A 19,476-nucleotide genomic window follows, 5' to 3' on the forward strand; every position below is an offset into this window, starting at 1 on the left:
TTTTTTCTTTTCTTTTCCTTTTTAGTTTGCTTTTGTTTGGGTGTTAGCATGATATTTCAATAATCAAATATATAGTATTGGCAGTAATTAATCAAAAATTAGAAAGTAGCTTTGAAAATCATGAATAGAAATTAAAATAATTAAGTTTATCATAAATATTAAAAAAAATCTAAAACTATGAAACAAAGTAGAGATACGTTAGGCACCACCCCAAGGGCAAGATTGTCCCTTTCATGCGTGCGATCGGTAAAGATGCTCCTAAGATACAATTGATTCCAACTCCATTTGAATAGCCTTAGAGTGCACTAGAGCACGTCCGTGTAAAATATGATAACTTCTTCAATCACTTAGAATAAATTTTATTATAGAAAGGTGAAAGTGAATAAGAAAAAAAAGGTGAAAGTGAATAAGAAGAAAAGGGAGGGACCATAGAAAAATATATAAAAATGAAGGAAAATGAATAGAAAGAAAAGGGAGGCTTCTTATAGAAATGGGAGCAAGTTGGTAATACTCATAGAATATTTTGATATCTTTGGTTATGCTAGATATATGGATATGAGAAAATCTTTGTGCACCGCATGCAGTGCAATAAAATGGACGTAGAGCGCACCACCCAATTATCTTGAAGCACGTAGCATATTTAAAGATGGGACAGATATTTGATGCTGTCCAATCCTTTTTTTTTAGGCAAAAATATGCTAATAGCCCTTCAAGTTTTTCAAATTGTGCTCCGATGCCTCTCAACTAAAAATCTTGCAGTTGAGGCCCCTCAACTCATAATGTGTGGGCTACGAAACCCTTCCATCAACTCTATTTGTTAGTTTGCTGACGTGACTTTATTCTAATTCTTAAAATCATTCAAAAATATTATTTTAATATTTTTTTAATCGGTTGCTGGCTTTATTTTTTTTATATGTCCACTATTTTTTTTATCCAAAACTGGTCCTCTGTTTGGGGTGGGTGTTGCGTTGGAGGTTGAGAGGGGAGAAGACCATGAAGAAGCCACGGGCCACCGTCAGCAGACGGGAGCACATAAAGAAGAAGCCATAGGTTGGGGCAGGGGAGGGGGGGTTGGTGGCGGCACGAGCACGAGGGTAGGGGCACGAGCGTCGGTGGAGGGGGGGGAGAGAGGGGAGGGAAGGCTGCGGGATGGGGCGGCACGAGCACAAGTGGGTGGGGTGGGCTGCAGCAGAAAAGAAGTTAGAAGAGGGTGTGGGGGGGCGGCAATGTGATCGCGGGAGGGGGGGTAGGGGGTGGCGGCACAAGCCGGGGGAAGACCATCGGGGCCATCGGACAGGGAGGGAGGGGCAGTGGCTCCATCATAATCATTAGGATCATAGCTTGCTTCTAGCCATTACAGGATTGCGAGGTAAAAGATCAGAAGAAAAAAAGGAGGGGGCAAACTCTCTCTCTCTCTCTGTTTTGTGGGGGATGTCGGGGTTAGTTTTAGGGTTCTAAAGATCAAAGTTCGAGTTTTTTAAGCTTTCTATAATAGCATAAGATGCTAAGAATCCAATCTCTATCTTGGTCCAGACCGAGTATTTCCACCATCTTTTCAAGCCCGTTACATAGATTAGCTCTCTCCTTTGCTTCATCAAATAAAGCTGAAATCTTTACAGTTACTTGAAGAGATTCTTATGGATAGGATATTCTATCTTAGCTGATTTTTGCTTGATAATCCATGCTTTTGTCAGTCTATTAAGTTTTTTTTTGGCTATACAGTTTTATTTATCCTTCTGATTGTTTGGTGATGTTATTTATTTAAACTGGTGTTTTAGGTGATTGCTCTGGTGATTTTTGTTAATGGGGAAGAACGTCGATCCATGGATCTATTATCTGCACTCACCATGGCGATTTAGTAGTTTCAATTATGTGAGTAGTCTCCGACAACCCGCTGTCGGGCCGTAGAACACCAATTCCATAATGTTTCCTACCTATTTCAACCCTTATGCGTGTGCTTTCTATGGCAATGCTGCCCCTCCTTTCCTTGTGTTTCAAGCACAGAGAACCCTGTCGAAGACACTGGCATGGATCCTGCCTTACATCCACACCCATGGACCGACAAGATTTGCTGATTCTCAGAAGAGATCTCTAGTTTTCGATCACTCGGGGGATCAAACAAGCTCAATCTTCAGCTCATCGGGCACCCCGTTTGCGAGTCCGATGTCCATGAATCTAGCACTGGACATGCAGGGCAGCAATAAGATCAATGTTTCCGATGGCTATGGCGGCGAGGAGATGCATGAAGACACTGAAGAAATTGATACGCTCCTGTAGTTGGGCTCTGATGATGATGAGGAAGAAGCAGCGAGCACGGGGCACTCTCTAATGAAGATGGTGGCAGAGAGTGTTGAAGGGAGGCCATCGACGGCGTCGGAGGCAGAGGAGCAAAGATCGTAGGCAGACAGGGGGACCTATGCAGAGAAGCAGAGGGAGGTGAAGGTTCAACAGCATCGAGGGCGGAGGGGTAGTGATCACTGGCAGATGGGAGGACCAGCGCGGAGAAGCAGAGGGAGGCGGAGGTGAACAGGAGAAGAAAGAAAAAAATATTATAAAGGAGAGGCTATTTGTATTTATCAAAAAAATATTGAAATATTATTTTTGAATGATTTTAGAGATTAAAATAAAGCCACATTGGTAAACTAATGGGCAAAGTTGACGGAAGGGCTTTGTAGCCCACGTATTACGAGTCAAGAGATATAAACTATATAACCTTTTTAGTTGAGAGGCTTTAGAGTGCAATTAAAAAAAGTTAAGGGGCTACTTGCATACTTTTATTTTTTTTTATAAATTTTTAGATGACGAAAATATCTTTTTCTCCATAGAATAAAAAAGGAACAGTATTATTACTTCTTAATTAATACCTTATATGACTTCCAGTGGATCACCTACATGAGTTCTCACAAGCTAGCTACTTATAATCATTATACATGTAATGGCATGTTTTCATTACTATGATTCTTTGGCAGATTTAGAAAAATAGGAATAATATGATGCTTTGAGGGATAAGGAATTCACCTAACGTATTAAATAGGAACGTAAAAATATTGCTGCATGATTATCATTATTTATGACAACAAAAATAGGAATATCTAATGTGGTTTATGACAACAAATCTCAAGCTATTTTGGTTGCATAGGAGCCTCCTCCAATTAACTACATCGAAGTTAACATTGATGGCTCTTCTCGCCAAAATCAACACTATGCAGGGGTTGGTTTGTGTTTAGAGCTAACGAGGCTAAGGTTGTCCATGCATGTCCACGATGCTTTTGGTGAAGGGCCCCCTCCTTTATAGAGATAGGTTCTACTTGTTGCTAAAATTTCTGTTTTTGAACCTCATCACTGAAAATGGCTTGCTGATTTTAACAATATTTTTTATAAATTTGAGTAGATCCCTTGGATCTTTGGTGTAGGGTATTGTATAATTTATTCTATATTCTAAACACTATACACTTCAACAAATAGATCAGGAGACAAATAGTGTGGTGGACTGATTAGTAATTTATGCCAAGATATATACCATAGATTGTGACTGGATTTTTGGCTTGCCTTGGAGTTGGTGCAAGTTATGTATAGAGATAACCCAGTGTTGCCTTGGATATTTGGCTTTCCTCTTGGATGTTTGGATTGTAACTTCAATCAAAGCTCAAGAATCTGACACTTCTCACCTAATCTCTCTAGCTTCTTAAGATCTTCCACTTTCTAAAGACAATGAAGGTTTAATTATATTAAAAATCTAAAATTTTATGGAGGTTTTTAATTTCATTATAAATTTTTATTTGGTAGAAACAAGTCCTTAAAGTTTTAAATTAGTTAAATTTAGATTGTGACCTCTAATTTTTTACTTTTATTTGCTTGCTAACTAGGCCAATGACATTGAAATAAAGAGAATAAAAAAGAGAGGTCTATTTTTTAAAAAGTATTCTTTTTTTTATTGTAGCTAACGATATTAGAATAGATTAGAGACCTAACTTCTCTAGCTTCTTGAGATCTCTATTTTTTTCAAATGAAGTAAAAGAAAAAGATATTTTTTGTTTTTCATGAAGCCAATTAGAACAAAGAGAATAAAAAGTAGAATTTCATTTCAAAATTTTTTATTTTTCATGAAGTCTCTAGAATAAGAAAGAAATAAAAAATACATGATCCAATATTATAGGTGGATTCTTTGATATATTCTAATATCTCTTCAATACATAATCAATGTTTCATTATCTCAATTTAGTATTTTTTTTTTCATACATTCTCTACAATGAGAGAAGAAAAAAAAATTTTATGATGGAAAGAAAAATAAAAATTAAGTTCTTCCATATATTTTTATATCTTTTCAGTACATAATCGTTGTTTCATTATCTCAATTCAGTATTTATTTTTTATAATTTTTTTTAATTCAATATTTTATTTTTTATAAAGTTAATAAGTAAAAAAATTTAAAAAAATATTTTTAAATATATTAACGTGGAGATGCAGGGAATCGAACCCTGTGCCTCTCGCATGCAAAGCGAGCGCTCTACCAATTGAGCTACATCCCCTTAAATTTTTTAAATAGATTTAGTATTAATTAACCCATCCTCGCAGCTGTCATGGCGAGAACCAGGATTACCTCCTCGGCGGGGAAACCGGATGGATTTCCAAGACGTCGTGCTCGCCGGCGGCGTTTCCAAAAGGCTCTACGCTCTCGTCTCCAAGGTTTCTCTCCTTCGTCCCCTCCCCATCCCCTTCGAACCTCTCTCTCTCTCGCCGTCATTCCTACCCCCCACCGGGGTTAACCTGGTCCTTCTCTAAGGCGTTGCTTCCCGTCGGCAACCACGCCGTTTTCTCTTAAGTCCTCGAGCTTCTCGAAGCCAGCAACCTCAAAGACCTCATCGTAATGCGTCCCTCTCGTCCTTCCCTTTCCATTTTTTCTTGTTCTTTGTTCAGTTTTCACTCCCTGGAAGATCGAAAGATTGTGTTTTTAGAACTTTTCAATCAGTGTCTTGATGTTTAACAGGTGGTTGAAGGGGAAGATGCGGCTCTCCGAACGGGTGGCTGGATTTCGGGTGCTTCTGTCGACCGTCTTCATTTGAAGTGAGACAACTTAGCTAAGCCTTAGTCCCATACTAGTTGGGGTCAGTTACATGAATCCTTTTCTTCCATTCCACTCGTTTTAGGTGGAGGTGAGATCCAGATATTTATTTATTTTTCAAATCCTGTTTGGTATCCGCTGTAATCACTGTTTAAAAATCCAGTAATTACACTTTGGAGCTATGCTTGTGGTAAGTAAGTATTTGATGCAGTTGGAATTCATTTTGAAGTTATGCTTGTAGAAAGTAGTACTTGCTGGAGTTGGAATTCATTTGGTGTTTGTTGTAATGCCTCACTGCTCGATTTGGCATGCATTCAGGTGAATGGTGCTGCAGACTAGGCCGCCTCCTTTGTTGCGGAGCATTCAGGCGTGGGGTTGTGGATTGACGCCTAGAGCCTCTTGTGCCTTTTCGTGATGTTTTATTTTCTGATTTTTTTTTTTTTTTGGTTGTTTTCATACTAGACTTGTATGTTTGCTCCACCTTATTAAAATAATAATAATAATAAAAAAAGATTTAGCATGCATTTTAATTGGCGATGGGGGGAGAGCTATTTAATTTCTGATTTGCAGAGTAGGATCGATAGCCAGGTTCCATCATAAAATTGGTTTGTTCTTGGGGTTATTGCTTTGTTGCTGTGACTTCAGATGTCTTGGCTTGTCTTTAATTTGTTATATTTGTTTTGAGCATTTGGTATATATCTTTTGATGGAAAAATAAGGATGATTAGTTATATTCTGGAACTGGTGATTACATTAAACATGCTGCTTTTTGTACCCTGGTGTGTCTCTGGCTTATGCCTATAAAGAAAATCAGAAGCACAACTGTTTCAATTCGATCATCTTTTTATGTGAAAACAATGTAGTGGAAATGAGCAAAGTCTTCTATTGCATTTGATCTGCTAGGAGCAATGCATGGACTGAACAAAGAGAGACTATTCTTGATTGATGGAAGTGACTTATTGAGTCTTGTAAGTATGTGTTTTGCAGAGTGAATACCTTGCTTTTGTCAGTAATAAAGCTTCAGTTGCAAGTGTCAGATGATGCAACTGTATAGATCAAGATAGGACCTATTTAAATTCTAGAACAGTCTAAAACCGTGTCTTGACATGAATGAGAATAGCTGATGTTCTCTTGATGATGGAAAAGGAAAATGTCAAGCCTTCTCTCTTCATGTACAGACCATGCCAATTATATATCAGGTATGGAACAAATTATAGCGATGATGAAGGGTGAAGGCGTTGAGCCTGATTTGCTGATCCAAGCTATGGTTGCAAAGCACTACATCTTTGGAGGGCTCAATGTGAGAGAGCAGAAGCAGCTCTGAAGGAGATGGAAGGTGATGACACCAAGGAATACTGTGCTGCTTGCGAGGCTCTTCTTCTTCTGTATGCTGCTGTGGGCAAAGCAGATGATGTGGGGAGGGTTTGGAAGGCATGTGAGAGTCATCCTCGTTTGCAGGAGTGTTTAGTTGATATAGAAAATGCAGAGTAAGTCTTCAAGAACATATAGAAGGCATGGAAGAAGCTATCTTCGAAGTATTACAATTCTCTGTTAAAGGTTTATGTGAACGAAAAGCTTCTATGCAAGGGGAAGGAGTTAGCAAAGATGACGTCGGATAATGGCTGCAAAATTGGTCCTTTGGCATGGGATGCACTTGTGAAGCTCTATGTGGAGGCTGGGGAGGTGGAAAAAGCAGATTCAATGTTGCAGAAAGCATATGACCAATCAGAATGATATTTAACTTGGCGGTATTGTGGAAGAAAGGTAAACCAAATATAAAATACTTGTTATTGGATTGATATTATTGTCTAAATAGAGTTATATGTGCGCATATAGAGTTCATTTTTACATCAGTGTGAAAGCAATCCATACAACTTGGTATCATCAGTTTAACTGGACATTTTGATTCTGTCACTCATGGAGCATTACATGTATTATGTTTCATGTCTCCTCAAGCTGCTCAATATCCTACTGTCACACCTAGTTCTGTTTTTCATGATCTGATCCAAACTTTTAATCTCAGTAGGTAAAAATCCAGCAAAATAAAATAAGTAGTATACCTAGGATATTGTATTGGCTGGTATAAAAGTGTCAAACATGTAGCGACATGTGTAGTGGTACTAGTATAATTTTTTAAATTATTATAAATGAAGGATTATGATTTTATTGGAAATCTCATAATCCTGCAAATTAAAAATTAATCCATCAAATTACTAAAGCATATTGAGGGAAATTAAACTGTGTAAGAAACAAGATGTAGATTTAGGATTTAGATTGCTCAAGACAGGTTTTACAGGCATTTTGGGAAAAAATTACAGCATCTAGAAAACTTTTACCTTGTGCCTAGGAATTTTGAAATGCTACAAGCACGAATTGTAATATTGGAATTGTGTTACTTGGACACCATAATTTTTGGGAGTTCTGAGTGCTTGCACTTTCGGACACTTGGATGTGACATGGCATGACACAAAACTGGAGTGTCTTGCTGGTTTCATCTAGATGTTTTGGCACTTGGCATTTCTTTCCAAGTGCTATCAAAATGTATCTTACTCAAATTGATGACACTACAGATCTGAAATCTAAAATGGTGTAAGTGCCTTTCCACATTAGCAGAACCAACATATACATGCAAGGCAAACATGGTGGGGCACATTTACCATTGGCTAGTTGATGCTACACATTGTAGAATAGCTAAAGCCCATTGCATTATAAACATCATGGAAGCAGGCTATATGAGGGTTTATCATAGTATTGAAACCATAAGGAGTAGTGAGAATGTGGGATTAAATTGCAAAAGAAAAATGGTTTGGAGACAGACCTATGGAACCACATGGATGGGTACAGTCCGCAGAATTATGACTCAGGATTTCAGGAAGGTGTAGTTTTGGAGGGACTATTAAGGATAGAGTTTCTGGAATAGCTTCTGAAGTGACCATGTAGGGAGGGATAGCTTGAGGCAATGATTTATTCATTCCAATAGTGAATTGAGGAGAAACCTAGAGAAAATAAGATTCTTGTTGCTTTAAACAAGAAGGGTGCAGGATCTACAGACAAAAATAACAGCAAAAAGAGGGTGATTCTCTCGGCACCACCTATGTCAGTTCTCAGCAGAGGAGACAAAAGAAACAAGCTGGGAAGTAAACATCTCCAGGTGAATTTTGTTGGACTATGTCAGCATGCAAGTCAGCTGGACAGAATAGTTAAAATCAGAGGGAGTAAAATGTTTTTTGCCAGGCCATTTTATCAAAATTGCAGAAGGCTAGTAAGATACACAAGAGGTTAGACAGTTAGAGAGCTACTCTGGAAGTAGAAGTGTTTTGGAAGCATACCTAGAAAGATGAAGTCAGATGGGTAGTGAAATTTGTGGTTAGGAAGAAACAGTCTATGATTTGCATCAATATCTCAAATTAGATTGATGGCCAGGTCTTTCTTCGTGACTCTGGGAAACTTTAGAATTAACATACCGAACACCACCAGTATAATTCTCATGTAGGGACATCATCTGGTGAGAAATGGGTAGGTTTCAGACTATTATGGCATCATCTGACAACCAAGTTATGGCTTTGCATCAACCAGTCAAGTGACAGTAAATTTAACCCTTGAAGTTATTGATCTTTAAGCTGGTTCATTCAATAATAACAGTACCTCTTTGGTGCTAAAGAGCAAATAAATGGAGGAGAACATACTTTCCTATTTATGTTTTTTCCTAACTTTGTTATGCCTTTCTTTTTCAGGACGCAATAATAACAACGATTTGTACATCACCATTGTTGTCATCATCTCTTAAATCATGGTTTGCCATTTATTATTCAGGTTATTTATTTAGCATCCTCTAAAAATCTCATATGACAGAGAAAATAACCAGTCAGCAAGCAATGTAAAGAGGATTAACAATCAAATAGAGTAACAGGTTTGGCATTACAAAATAACAAGTTTTTCTTCAATCTCAGTTTAAAGAACAAAAATAGCAACAGGTTTGGCATTACCATGCTAACAGAACACCAAGACCAATTTTTAAATGATAAAACAAACCCATCAAATAGCTTGGTTCATTAGAAGTTGTGGATTTCCAATTTGTTTATAATAGTGGTGCTATTGTAATATTACCTTAGTCTGGTTTAGAAATTATTTTTTCCTGGTTATTCACATTATGTTTGCTTTTCAGCAGGGTCTATAATCTCTATATTGGGTATTGTATTGGCACGTTAATTGTTTGGTATGGTATGAGTTAGTATGGTTTGGTACACACCCCATACCAAGATAGATCTCGAACCATTATTCTCATTTTTTATCACGATACTAGCTAAAACTAGATGGTATGGGTCGGCACGTACCCCAATTCACCTTGGTATGCCTCAGTATATACGGGTTGGTGTGGATTTTCACAGATTTGAATAATATTTTTGTACCATTCTGACTCGGTAAGGCACATATACACCCTGAATCAGGTAGTTTGGGTGGTATGGCAAACGCCACTTTTCAGGTTGATTGCATAATACAATTGTCACGCCCCCGACCCGAGATTTGAATCGAGGGTCATGGCAACCACCGCATACTCATAGAATACTTTTTCCATAAGCATGCAAGGCATCTCATCATGATATCTTCATACAATTTTTTTTTTTTAATATTTAATAATCAAATCTTAGTTCAAATAACAAATCAAAACTCAATGTTCAAAAGAAAATAACTGTCTGACAAAGTCAACACTAAAAAAAATTAAAAGTCTTGAATCAATTCTGAGAAAATCCTAAATCAATGAGCTAACTCCATCTCTAATCGCTCTCCCAACCGAAATCCCGCAGCAAGCTAATTTTCTGGATCTGTAAGAAAAACATAAAACTCATTATGAGCTAAACAGCCCAGTAAGCAGTGTATACCTTTAACTAAATAAATCAGGCAAACAATACAATACATATCGATTTACTGATATAACAAAATCAATATGTAATTTCATGAAATCATAATCATACTATCAATCATATATAAAAATCAATTTATCATAATTTCAAATTATGCTTTTCATCTTAAATTCATCAATTTCTTAAGTTCTTCTTATCAACCATGACTATGACCACATTATTCCTGTGGCAGGGTCATAATATCGCGTATCTGCTTGCGGTGGGCTGCGAATCATCTGGCAGCCAAGTCCTTTGGAACCGCTGGTCTCGCTGGCGGTTTGTCGCTGGTCTCTCTGGCGACATAAATCCTCAGGACAGTCAATTGCCAACGTATATGCCCCCATTGGCAGGGTCCTCAACACAGTCAGGTTGTCAATTTCATATTGTCTTCCAATTCATATATTATTTTTTTTAAAATAATATAAATAAATAAAATTCGAATCAAATCAATCATGTTATTCTTTGTGATCACATATCATCATAATAGTTGTTCAACAAATAACTTCAATCATAAATAATTTCTACAATTAACTTTAATCATAAATAATTTTAATAAATAATTTCAATCACAAGCATGCGTAAATTTATTTAATTCAGAATTCATAATTTACCAGATAAATTTAGTAAAAGTAAACACTACTTACCTCAAAAGAAAATCCAAACTAGAAATTCTAGAAATCTTGAAAATCCTTCTCTGAACCTGATACGTCAAATATCATGTTTTTAATCAAAATTTCATCGAATTAAAAATAACTAAAATTATTAAAATCTAATGTCTCAACGAGGATCAGCTTGACGACAGCATCCAGGATTTTCGGACTAATCCATGGACACCCTAATTATATTTATTTTATTATTTATTTTATTTTTTTAATTAATTTCATAAATCCTAAAAATCTAAAAGACAGAGAGAGAGAGCAGAGAGAAAACTTTTCTCTCTTTTTTTTTCTTTTTCTTCTTTTTCTTTTCTTTTTCTTCTTTTCCTTCTTTTTCTTCTTTTCCTTTTCTTTTTCTTTTCTTTTTCTTCTTTTTCTTTTCTTTTTCTTCTTTTTCTCGCTCTTTCCACGCCGGAACAGGGGACCGGCGTCCCCTCCTTTTGCCGGGCCCTTCAGGCCACGGCCGCTGCGGCGGAGGCCGGCGGCAGAGGGGGGCCACTCCCCCGGTTCCGGAGGAGCATGGCCGGCGGTCGATTGCGATCGCCGGCGCCGGAAAATCCAAGGAAAAAAAGGCCCAAAACAGGAGTCTCTTTTCCGACCGAAAATCGGCGACACTCGTCGCCGGCCGTCACGCTCAAGGGTATGGGAGGAAAGGGAAGGAAGAGAAGAAGGAGAGGAAGACTCACCTCGGTCTCCGGTGATCCCATCGGCGAGCAATCACGGCGAGAATCAAGAAGGTGTCCGCAGCTCCGATCGAGAAAAACAGAGAGAAAGAGAGAGGAAAGGGGCCGATGGTCGATTTCTAAGGAGAGGGGAGGTCTTCTTATAGAGGGTCCTAGGACTTCGAGAGGTCCTAGGACTCCCAAATTGCTGGGGTCTCATCGGAGAAGAAGACTCCTATCGGGAGTCTTCTTCCCGATTTTCCTCTGTTTCTTTTTTTTTTTTTTTTGTGGGCTTGGGTCTTGACATTATGGGCTTGGGCTATGACAACAATAGTTTTGCCGCTCCTCCCAAAGCTGAAAAAACATTTAAAAATTATGTATGGTGATGATGCCTGATGCCTGATTTTTTATTTTGTTTTCTAAATAGTTATTTATTGCTTGTTCTTTGTACTTGCAAAGCATGTACATTAAATTATCCTAAGATAGTTAATGAAATCTCCATTTCTTTCCAAATTAGGCACTTTATCTAAAGGAACATCTGAAGCTTGGAGAGAAGATATCCAAGCAATAGATTCCAGTCAACATTCATAGCGCTTCAAAATCAGTTTGCCTACTTCCTATTGAGATATGGTTCAAAAATGACATGTTGGCAACTGAAACTTTAGATTTTTATTTGTGTATAGGTGACATATAACTTTAGAAACACGCTAAAATTATCCAACCACTTTCATTTCCATATTTTCCTTCACTTCTATGCTGAGCTCTCTCTGAGTATATAATATCATTTCTTCTCTGTGAAGTCACATCTGGACTCCAAATCTATTGCTCTCAGCATATACAAAATCCGAAGTGTTAGGATTTGACGCCTCGAGATTCAGCCCACATTGAGCCCACAGCGAGGTTCGCGGCGAAAAACGGAGTCCAACGAGACCAAGATCACCTGAAACGGAGCTCGGATGGAGGAGATACGAGCTTTTGAAGTCGGCACGAGAATCGAGGCGGCGGAGGACCGCCGGCGACCGGCGGCGGGCGGCAGCGGCGCGGCCACAGGCGGCGGCACGCGGGACGCGCATCCCAAGCCCGGGTGGGACGCGGGACCCAGGCCCGTGCGGGACGCGCGTCCCAGGCCCGTGCGGGACGTGCGTCCCAGGCCCAGGCCCGCGCGGGACGCGCGACCCAGCGGCCTGCTGGCCCCTTGCCCCGGTCCACCATGGACCGGGTGGTCCACGGAGCGGTCTGTGGACCGCGTGGGCGTTTCCCACGCGTTTCTCGCGGTCCACGGCACTATTCCGTGGACCGGAGCGCGATCCAACGGCCCAGGAGATTCTCGGTCTTGATCCGACGGTCCAGGAGGGTTTTTGGCTTTGTTTAGGACTCCTAATCTCTCTCTAATCAAGTTTTAACCTATGTTTAAGCCTTTAAAAGACCCTGAGAACGAACAGAAGAGGGGGGGTTCGGTTTCTCGCCGCCGTACGAACCGAGAGGAGAGAGAGAGGCGCTGTGAGAGAAGGAGCAGGAGGCTCCTGGACAGCGGTCGCCAGGCTCTTCAGGGGTTCAGGGGGTCTCCAAGAGAGAGAGAGCTTTTGTGAGGGGAACTTCATGTGAGAGAGAATTGGGTGTACAAGGGTTGAGGGTGAGGTCTCCTCTTGTAAAATTTTCTTTTCATAGTGAAGTTTGCATGCCCCGTGGAGGCGAGCCCTTTTGTGGCTGATCCACGTATTTTGATTGTTTTTCCTTTTGTTTTGTTTCTTCTTTCTTCCTGCTGCATCGCGTGGTACTGAAAGGATCTTGGGAGGTGGTGTCCTGGCCAGACATCCACCCAACAAGTGGTATCAGAGCAAGGCGGTACAAGGACGCAGATTGCAGTGGTGGTGAGCAAGACTGAAGATGGAGAAAACAAGAACAATCAAGATGGAGATCAACAAGTTCGATGGTAAGAGCAATTTCTCCTTGTGGCAGGCAAGGGTGAAGGACGTGCTCATCCAACAGGGGTTGATCGATGCTCTCTTATGCGATGAGAAGCCGACCACCATGGAGGTGCAGGATTGGAAATGGTTACAGATGCAGCCGGTGAGTACCATCCGCATGTACCTGGCGGATGAGGTGGTGATCCATGTGCTGAGCGAGACTTCCCCGACGGTGCTGTGGTCGAAGCTCGAGGAGTTGTACATGGCGAAGTCTCTCACCAACACTCTTTTCCTCTGAAGGCAGTTTTACCAACTGCGAATGACTGAGGGACAGAGCGTACAGGAGCATCTGAGCCACTTCCAGAAGATCCTCACCGACCTTCTTAGCGTTGGCGAGAACGTTGAGGAGAAGACCAGGGCGCTGGTTTTGCTGGCGTCGCTTCCTTCTTCGTACGAGTCCTTGGTGACTGCTCTTCTAGTGGGGAAGAGCACTATCAAGATGGACGAGGTCACCGCGGCGATACTCCAGAACGAGGTTCTCAGGAGGGAGAACCCAGCTTCGAGCTCAGGTGGCAGTAGCTCAGCTTTAGTGGCTTCTGGAGGAGCAGGAGGCGGTAGACGGAGCGACAGGAGATCGCAACGAGGGTGGTCTAAGTCCAGGAGGGACTTGAGCAAAACCAGGTGTTACCGGTGTGAGGAGTTGGGGCATCTAGCCAGAGATTGCCCTCAACTGAAAAATCGGACGGTGGCTGCTGTAGCGACGGCCGGCAGTGATTCAGATGGAGATGTCCTGGAGATATCTGACGAGGTATCTACTTCTTTTCAGCAGTGGATATTAGATTCTGCATGCTCCTATCATGTGTGTTGCAGAGAGGAGCAGTTTGACTCCCTGGAGAACAGTGAGAGCACTGTATATCTGCCGAATGGATCGAGCTGTGCGATCAGAGGCATTGGGACGGTCAGCTGGAGGACACATGACGGTGCAGTGAGGAGATTGGGGGAGGTCCGATACATACCCGATTTCAGGCGGAATCTTATCTCACTTAGCAGACTGGATTCGAGAGACTACAGGACGGTAGCTGGTGGAGGAATCCTGAGGGTGCTACGCGGCGATAGGATTGTGCTGGAGGGGAAGAAGGGGAGCAGAGGACATTATTACCTGGCAGGGAGCCCAGTGCGAGGTGGAGCATTGGGAGCCAGGTGGAGCCCAGAGCGAGGTGGAGCTCCAGGAGGCAGATCGGGCACGAGACAGGAGACTCGGGAGGACGAGAGGCGACGTCGCAAGGTAAGATTCTTATTGCCGCAGGATGATGCCCCGAGCAGGTCTCAGGTCAGGAGGAGCACAGCATACGACGGAGATGGGATCGAGCAGCCTGGCTCGACTCCCATGTTTGCCCATTCATGATCAGCAGGCGATTGTCCCAGGGCATGGGGGCGAGGAGATCCAAAAGCTCTCGGAGTTTGGAGGAGGCCGAATATCGAGTCGAGGTGGAGATTGTTAGGATTTGACGCCTCGAGATTCAGCCCATATTGAGCCCACAGCGAGGTTCGCGGCGAAAAACGGAGTCCAACGAGATCAAGATCACCTGAAACGGAGCTCGGATGGAGGAGATACGAGCTTTTGAAATCGGCACGAGAATCGAGGCGGCGGAGGACCGTCGGCGACCGGCGGCGGGCGGCAGTGGCGCGGCCGCAGGCGGCGGCACGCGGGACGCGCGTCCCAGGCCCACGTGGGATGCGGGACCTAGGCCCGCGCGGGACGCGCGACCCAGCGGCCTGCTGGCCCCTTGCCCCGGTCCACCGTGGACCGGGTGGTCCACAGAGCGGTCTGTGGACCGCGTGGGCGTTTCTCACGCGTTTCTCGCGGTCCATGGCACTATTCCGTGGACCGGAGCGCGATCCAACGGCCCAGGAGATTCCCGGTCTTGATCCGACGGTCCAGGAGGGTTTTTGGCTTTGTTTAGGACTCCTAATCACTCTCTAATCAAGTTTTAACCTATGTTTAAGCCTTTAAAAGGCCCTGAGAGCGAACAGAAGAGGGGGGGTTCGGTTTCTCGCCGCCGTACGAACCGAGAGGAGAGAGAGAGGCGTGAGGCGTTGTGAGAGAAGGAGCAGGAGGCTCCTGGACAGCGGTCGCCAGGCTCTTCAGGAGTTCAGGGGGTCTCCAAGAGAGAGAGAGCTTTTGTGAGGGGAACTTCATGTGAGAGAGAATTAGGTGTACAAGGGTTGAGGGTGAGGTTTCCTCTTGTAAAATTTTCTTTTCATAGTGAAGTTTGCATGCCCCGTGGAGGCGAGCCCTTTTGTGGTTGATCCACGTATTTTGATTGTTTTTCCTTTTGTTTTGTTTCTTCTTTCTTTCTGCTGCATCGCGTGGTACTGAAAGGATCTTGGGAGGTGGTGTCCTGGCCAGACATCCACCCAACACGAAGAAACCGGGACCGGACAGAAAAAATTTTTCACAAGATTTTTTTTTCAAAATAATTATTTTCTAATTACTTTTCCTCATCATTGAAAGTCAGAAGCACAGATATACCAAATGCAAGTGACTCTTGTTTGATGCACGGGATTGGAACTGTGCATTAAAAAATCTCAGAAGATTTGTTTTTTGTAATAGATTATCTTCTGATCATGGACACCTATCAATCGTCGACGTATGCATGTACTAGAAGGTAGAGGCTATAGTCAAAATAGTGGACCCTTTCTCTAACATTGAGGTCAAATATCCATAAGGCAAAGGTATGATATATGGTGCAGGGATAAGGTAAATTTCTCACTATGTGTACAAATTATGGCACATTGCTCTTGTTTGCAAAATTATGTACCGATGCAAAAATGCATGTGGAACAGATTTTAAAAAAACACAAACCCAACTACGTATGAAAATAGCATTAGAATTACAGTTATACAAATCACAATACAACTTGAGTGGTAAGGAACAGGATATAAAAACAGCTGACTTGCTGATAAATTGATATTGCAAGACATTCAGTTTAATTTATCATACTGAGTATATAACAAAATTGGTGTATCCCTAGCTGAATATCATTCTTACATCTTCCTTTGCTGTGTACAAAATAATCTTTACATAATGCCAAAAATCTAGTCAATGGACCAGAACTTTGATAACCCCCTAACTGTTTACTTCCCACCAATTTCATCTCTCCTCTAGCAGTAGAAGCAGCTGACATCTTTTTCACCAAGTTGAGCATTATTGGGTGAAGCAGCTTCAGTTAGCGGGGGAAGCCCAGCCATATCCTCCTCCAAGTTGGGGAAATCTTGTTGAATCAAATGGATAAAAGGTTCAAGCTCTTCAGGGTTGTCTATGATCCAGTCACAAGCAAAAGGACCAGGTGCCTGCTCTAGAGGACAGTCTTCAATGCCAGTGCCGGTGACAATATTTGAATCACCAAATGATGGGAGAAACCGATCAACTCCAGTGCCATCGCCGGACAAAAGGGCTGCAACTTCGGAAGAACCAGGGATATCCGTGGCCATGTCATCTGGGAGGTGTGTGAAGTCTGGTAGCAAACCTGCAGTATTGCTAGTGATCATGCTGCAAGCCATATTAGGTGGAACTTGCAAAAAACCATGACTCGTGCTGAAGCTGTAGGTAGATGACATGTCAACTGCCTGCACCTCTTCTTCTATGTCTAATGGAATATGCTGACCACCATGGCTAGCATTGGAGCAATATAAAGTAGATTCATTGGCTGCCTGTACTTCTCTGTCAAACAGAGTTTGATGATCACCATAGCAATTGCTGAAACTATAAGAAGTAGATGCACAAGGTGACTGCATTTCTTCTTCTCCACTGCATGGAATTTGACCCCCACCATTGCAAGTATCGAATCTATAGGAGGTAGATGCATCAGCTTCTTGCACTTCTCCTCCTCTGCTGAGTGGAATTTGATCATCACCACCATGGCAAGTGAAGCTATAGGAAGTAGATGCACCATCAGCTAGCCATGGTTCAGGTTTTCTCTTGCCAATGCCCTCCTCCCATTGGTCTTGGCAGTCCGGCTCCTCCTGATCTTCTACTTTGTCTTCTTCTTTGTAATCATCACCCTCATCGTCCTTAGCTTTATTCCCTTTATAATGGATCTCGCACAACAACCAATCACTTTCCTACAAAAGAACCAACACACAAAAGAATGACATATAAACTATTACTGAAATCACATATTTGTTGTTATCCCCTTAGTTAATTTAAGATTATTAGGATAAGATACATTCAAGAGAAAATCTTGAGATCAATCTTACCAGGTTTGCAGGTGGCTGATGCCGATTGGATTCCCCGGAAAGACGATATTCTGTCATGATCCAACCAGTCTTCTTAGACTTGTCGTTGCCCTCAAAATAGGTCAAGGTTTTGTATACCCCACCGGTGTTTCGTCCACCATTCTTGATAACGGGCTTGTCTCCGGTGCTGCAAATCCAGCGGCCACCATTCTTGACCTTGCGGTCTCTATGCTTTTTGTTCCTGAACCTTTCATCGAACTTGGTGAAGAAGTATCGGCTCCGAATCCTCCTATTTGGAAAACGCTCTGCAAACAATAGAGATTCAAGATTCAATCAAGATCCCACTTTTATCGTGAAAGATTCAAGATTCAATCAAAAGCAAGCAAGATGTTAATCTTAGCCAATTAAAGAAGAGAGAATAGGAGTTACCATAGAGGACTTCCGGCCGGAGGTCATAGAGCTCGACTTCCTTGATGATGTCGGAGGGAAGGGGTTTGCCGGAGACCTTTCTTTTGAGGTACTGCTCGATGAGTTCCACCTTGGTGGGATTAAACCTGTACCCTGCGGGAAAATTCTTTTCCTCTCCCATATCAGTCTTTCTTTCTCTCAACCGGGCTCCAAGATCGTTCCGATCCTCCAAGATTGTGCCGATCCCGAACAGAGAAGTGTCTCTGTCTCTTAGAGGCTGCAAACGAGTTCTTCTCCAACGGAATCGAGGCCGCTGAAGAGGAGGAGAAGAAGAAGAAGGGGAGGAAGCGCTGAAGAAGAAAAGAAGAACAAGAATCACGGAGGGCTGCCTGTGCCGGTGAACGCGGAAGCTAACAAGTGGAAGGTCTGCGCGATGATACGAGTTATATTCTCCCAATCTCAGCGCGTTTCCAGTTTCTAAAACCCTGAAACCATGAGTATTTGGGTTTTGTTTAAATCCAAAACAGAGCTTCGAGTGCCGGGAGCAACGGCTAATTTGCCCCGTGTACAGCTGTTATACGGTTTGCTGTACAGGTGTTATACGATTTTCCCCAGGCATAATCCGCAAATTAATGATACACGCATATAACGGTTATTTTCCCCGGTGGCGAGTGTGAGTGGGTAATTCTGTTCTGTCATTTAACGGCCAAAAGAAGGAACCAACCTGGAGACTCCTGTTCAATCCTCCCTTGGAGGATATTCTAACAAACGATTAACGTCTTCTCCAACTCCAACCTTGCCATAGCATTTGATTTTAATCAAATCTATATTATATATCATTAATTTTATAAAGCATGCTATTCTAAACGATGAAAGGAAGCAGCGGATGTATCATCAAATTGACCCCGTCCGCAGATCACCATTATCATTGGACTCACCGCATGCTTGGTTTTTGTACGGGATATTAGAAAGATCACCATCCATACTCATCTGCTGGACTTCCGCTGCTGGCAGTATCTTGATATTTTCTTCTGTGGAGCCCTGAACGGGGATGGCATTGATGCAGTCAATGTTGCCTTTCACATTGTTGGGAAGGTTGGGAAAAAAAACTATCCTGATTGAGAGCAAATGAGATGCCATCACAAGAGCTTTTGCATCCTTTGAGCATGCAAAATGATCAACCAATTTTAGGTCAACATCAAACATCATGATCTTGGTATGGTTGTGTATAAGTCGAGATAGATGTCTACATTAATTTAGCAAGATTGCTAACCATTCATGCAGGAAAGATTGTAAATGTAACTAGGTCTTGAACAGATTTTTGCTTTACATCCAAGAGTGGGACATCAATTTTGATGTTACTTGGATCTCAACTTGCGTCTGCTTCAGATGTAGACAACCAAAGATTGAAATTTATGCACTAAAATTATATCTAGCAACTTTAGACACAAATAAATAGATAGGGCAATGCACTATGAAAATTAGTCTAATCTGAGCCAAAACTTTGCCATAGAGGGTGAGCATGCATCGCAAATGAATTATGGAGCTGTAGAAATATATTCATAGCTGACCATATACGAAGATATTTGAGCATGCCAATGGAGCTACACTTGAGAATTCTAGCACTATGTCGATCATATAA

At 41.9% G+C, this 19,476-nt stretch overlaps 1 protein-coding gene, 1 long non-coding RNA gene, 1 other non-coding gene and 1 pseudogene across 9 annotated transcripts; 2 read left to right on the forward strand and 2 right to left on the reverse strand.

Moving 5' to 3' along the window:
- The first annotated feature begins 1,803 nt into the window (after positions 1-1,803).
- On the forward strand, positions 1,804-2,400 carry LOC105057879 (uncharacterized; annotated as a pseudogene).
- Positions 2,401-4,456: 2,056 nt separating this feature from the next.
- On the reverse strand, positions 4,457-4,529 carry TRNAA-UGC (transfer RNA alanine (anticodon UGC)). Its single transcript has one exon. It is a non-coding gene; the product is annotated as a tRNA-Ala (tRNA).
- Positions 4,530-4,571: 42 nt separating this feature from the next.
- Positions 4,572-16,490, forward strand: LOC114914792 (uncharacterized). 7 transcript variants are annotated; one of them, XR_012136941.1, is made up of 4 exons: positions 4,572-4,864; positions 4,988-6,825; positions 15,802-15,923; positions 16,357-16,466. It is a non-coding gene; the product is annotated as an uncharacterized lncRNA (long non-coding RNA). The 7 variants fall into 7 exon arrangements; XR_012136946.1 differs by lacking the exons at positions 15,802-15,923; positions 16,357-16,466 and adding an exon at positions 11,798-12,313 and having other exon boundaries at positions 4,988-6,029; positions 6,261-6,825; XR_012136944.1 differs by lacking the exons at positions 15,802-15,923; positions 16,357-16,466 and adding an exon at positions 11,798-12,313 and having other exon boundaries at positions 4,988-5,252; positions 5,381-6,825.
- LOC140853822 (uncharacterized) lies at positions 15,930-18,226 on the reverse strand. The gene is made up of 3 exons (XM_073248858.1): positions 17,856-18,226; positions 17,448-17,731; positions 15,930-17,312 (listed from the first exon to the last, which is right to left on the reverse strand). Exons 1-3 carry the CDS (start codon positions 18,013-18,015, stop codon positions 16,353-16,355), a joined length of 1,404 nt encoding a protein of 467 aa, XP_073104959.1. The 5' UTR covers positions 18,016-18,226; the 3' UTR covers positions 15,930-16,352.
- Between the last annotated feature and the right edge of the window lie 1,250 nt (positions 18,227-19,476).

This window comes from Elaeis guineensis, chromosome 14 (genome assembly GCF_000442705.2).
Source record: "Elaeis guineensis isolate ETL-2024a chromosome 14, EG11, whole genome shotgun sequence".
In the NCBI taxonomy this organism is placed as follows: Eukaryota; Viridiplantae; Streptophyta; class Magnoliopsida; order Arecales; family Arecaceae; genus Elaeis; species Elaeis guineensis.

Coding starts and splice junctions, on each gene's coding strand:
- LOC140853822 (XM_073248858.1), bottom strand. CDS start 18,015: ATGGGAGAGGAAAAGAATTTTCCCGCAGGGTACAGGTTTAATCCCACC. Junction 17,732..17,855: donor CCGGCCGGAAGTCCTCTATG/GTAACTCCTATT, acceptor TATTGTTTGCAG/AGCGTTTTCCAAATAGGAGG. Junction 17,313..17,447: donor ATCAGCCACCTGCAAACCTG/GTAAGATTGATC, acceptor GTTCTTTTGTAG/GAAAGTGATTGGTTGTTGTG.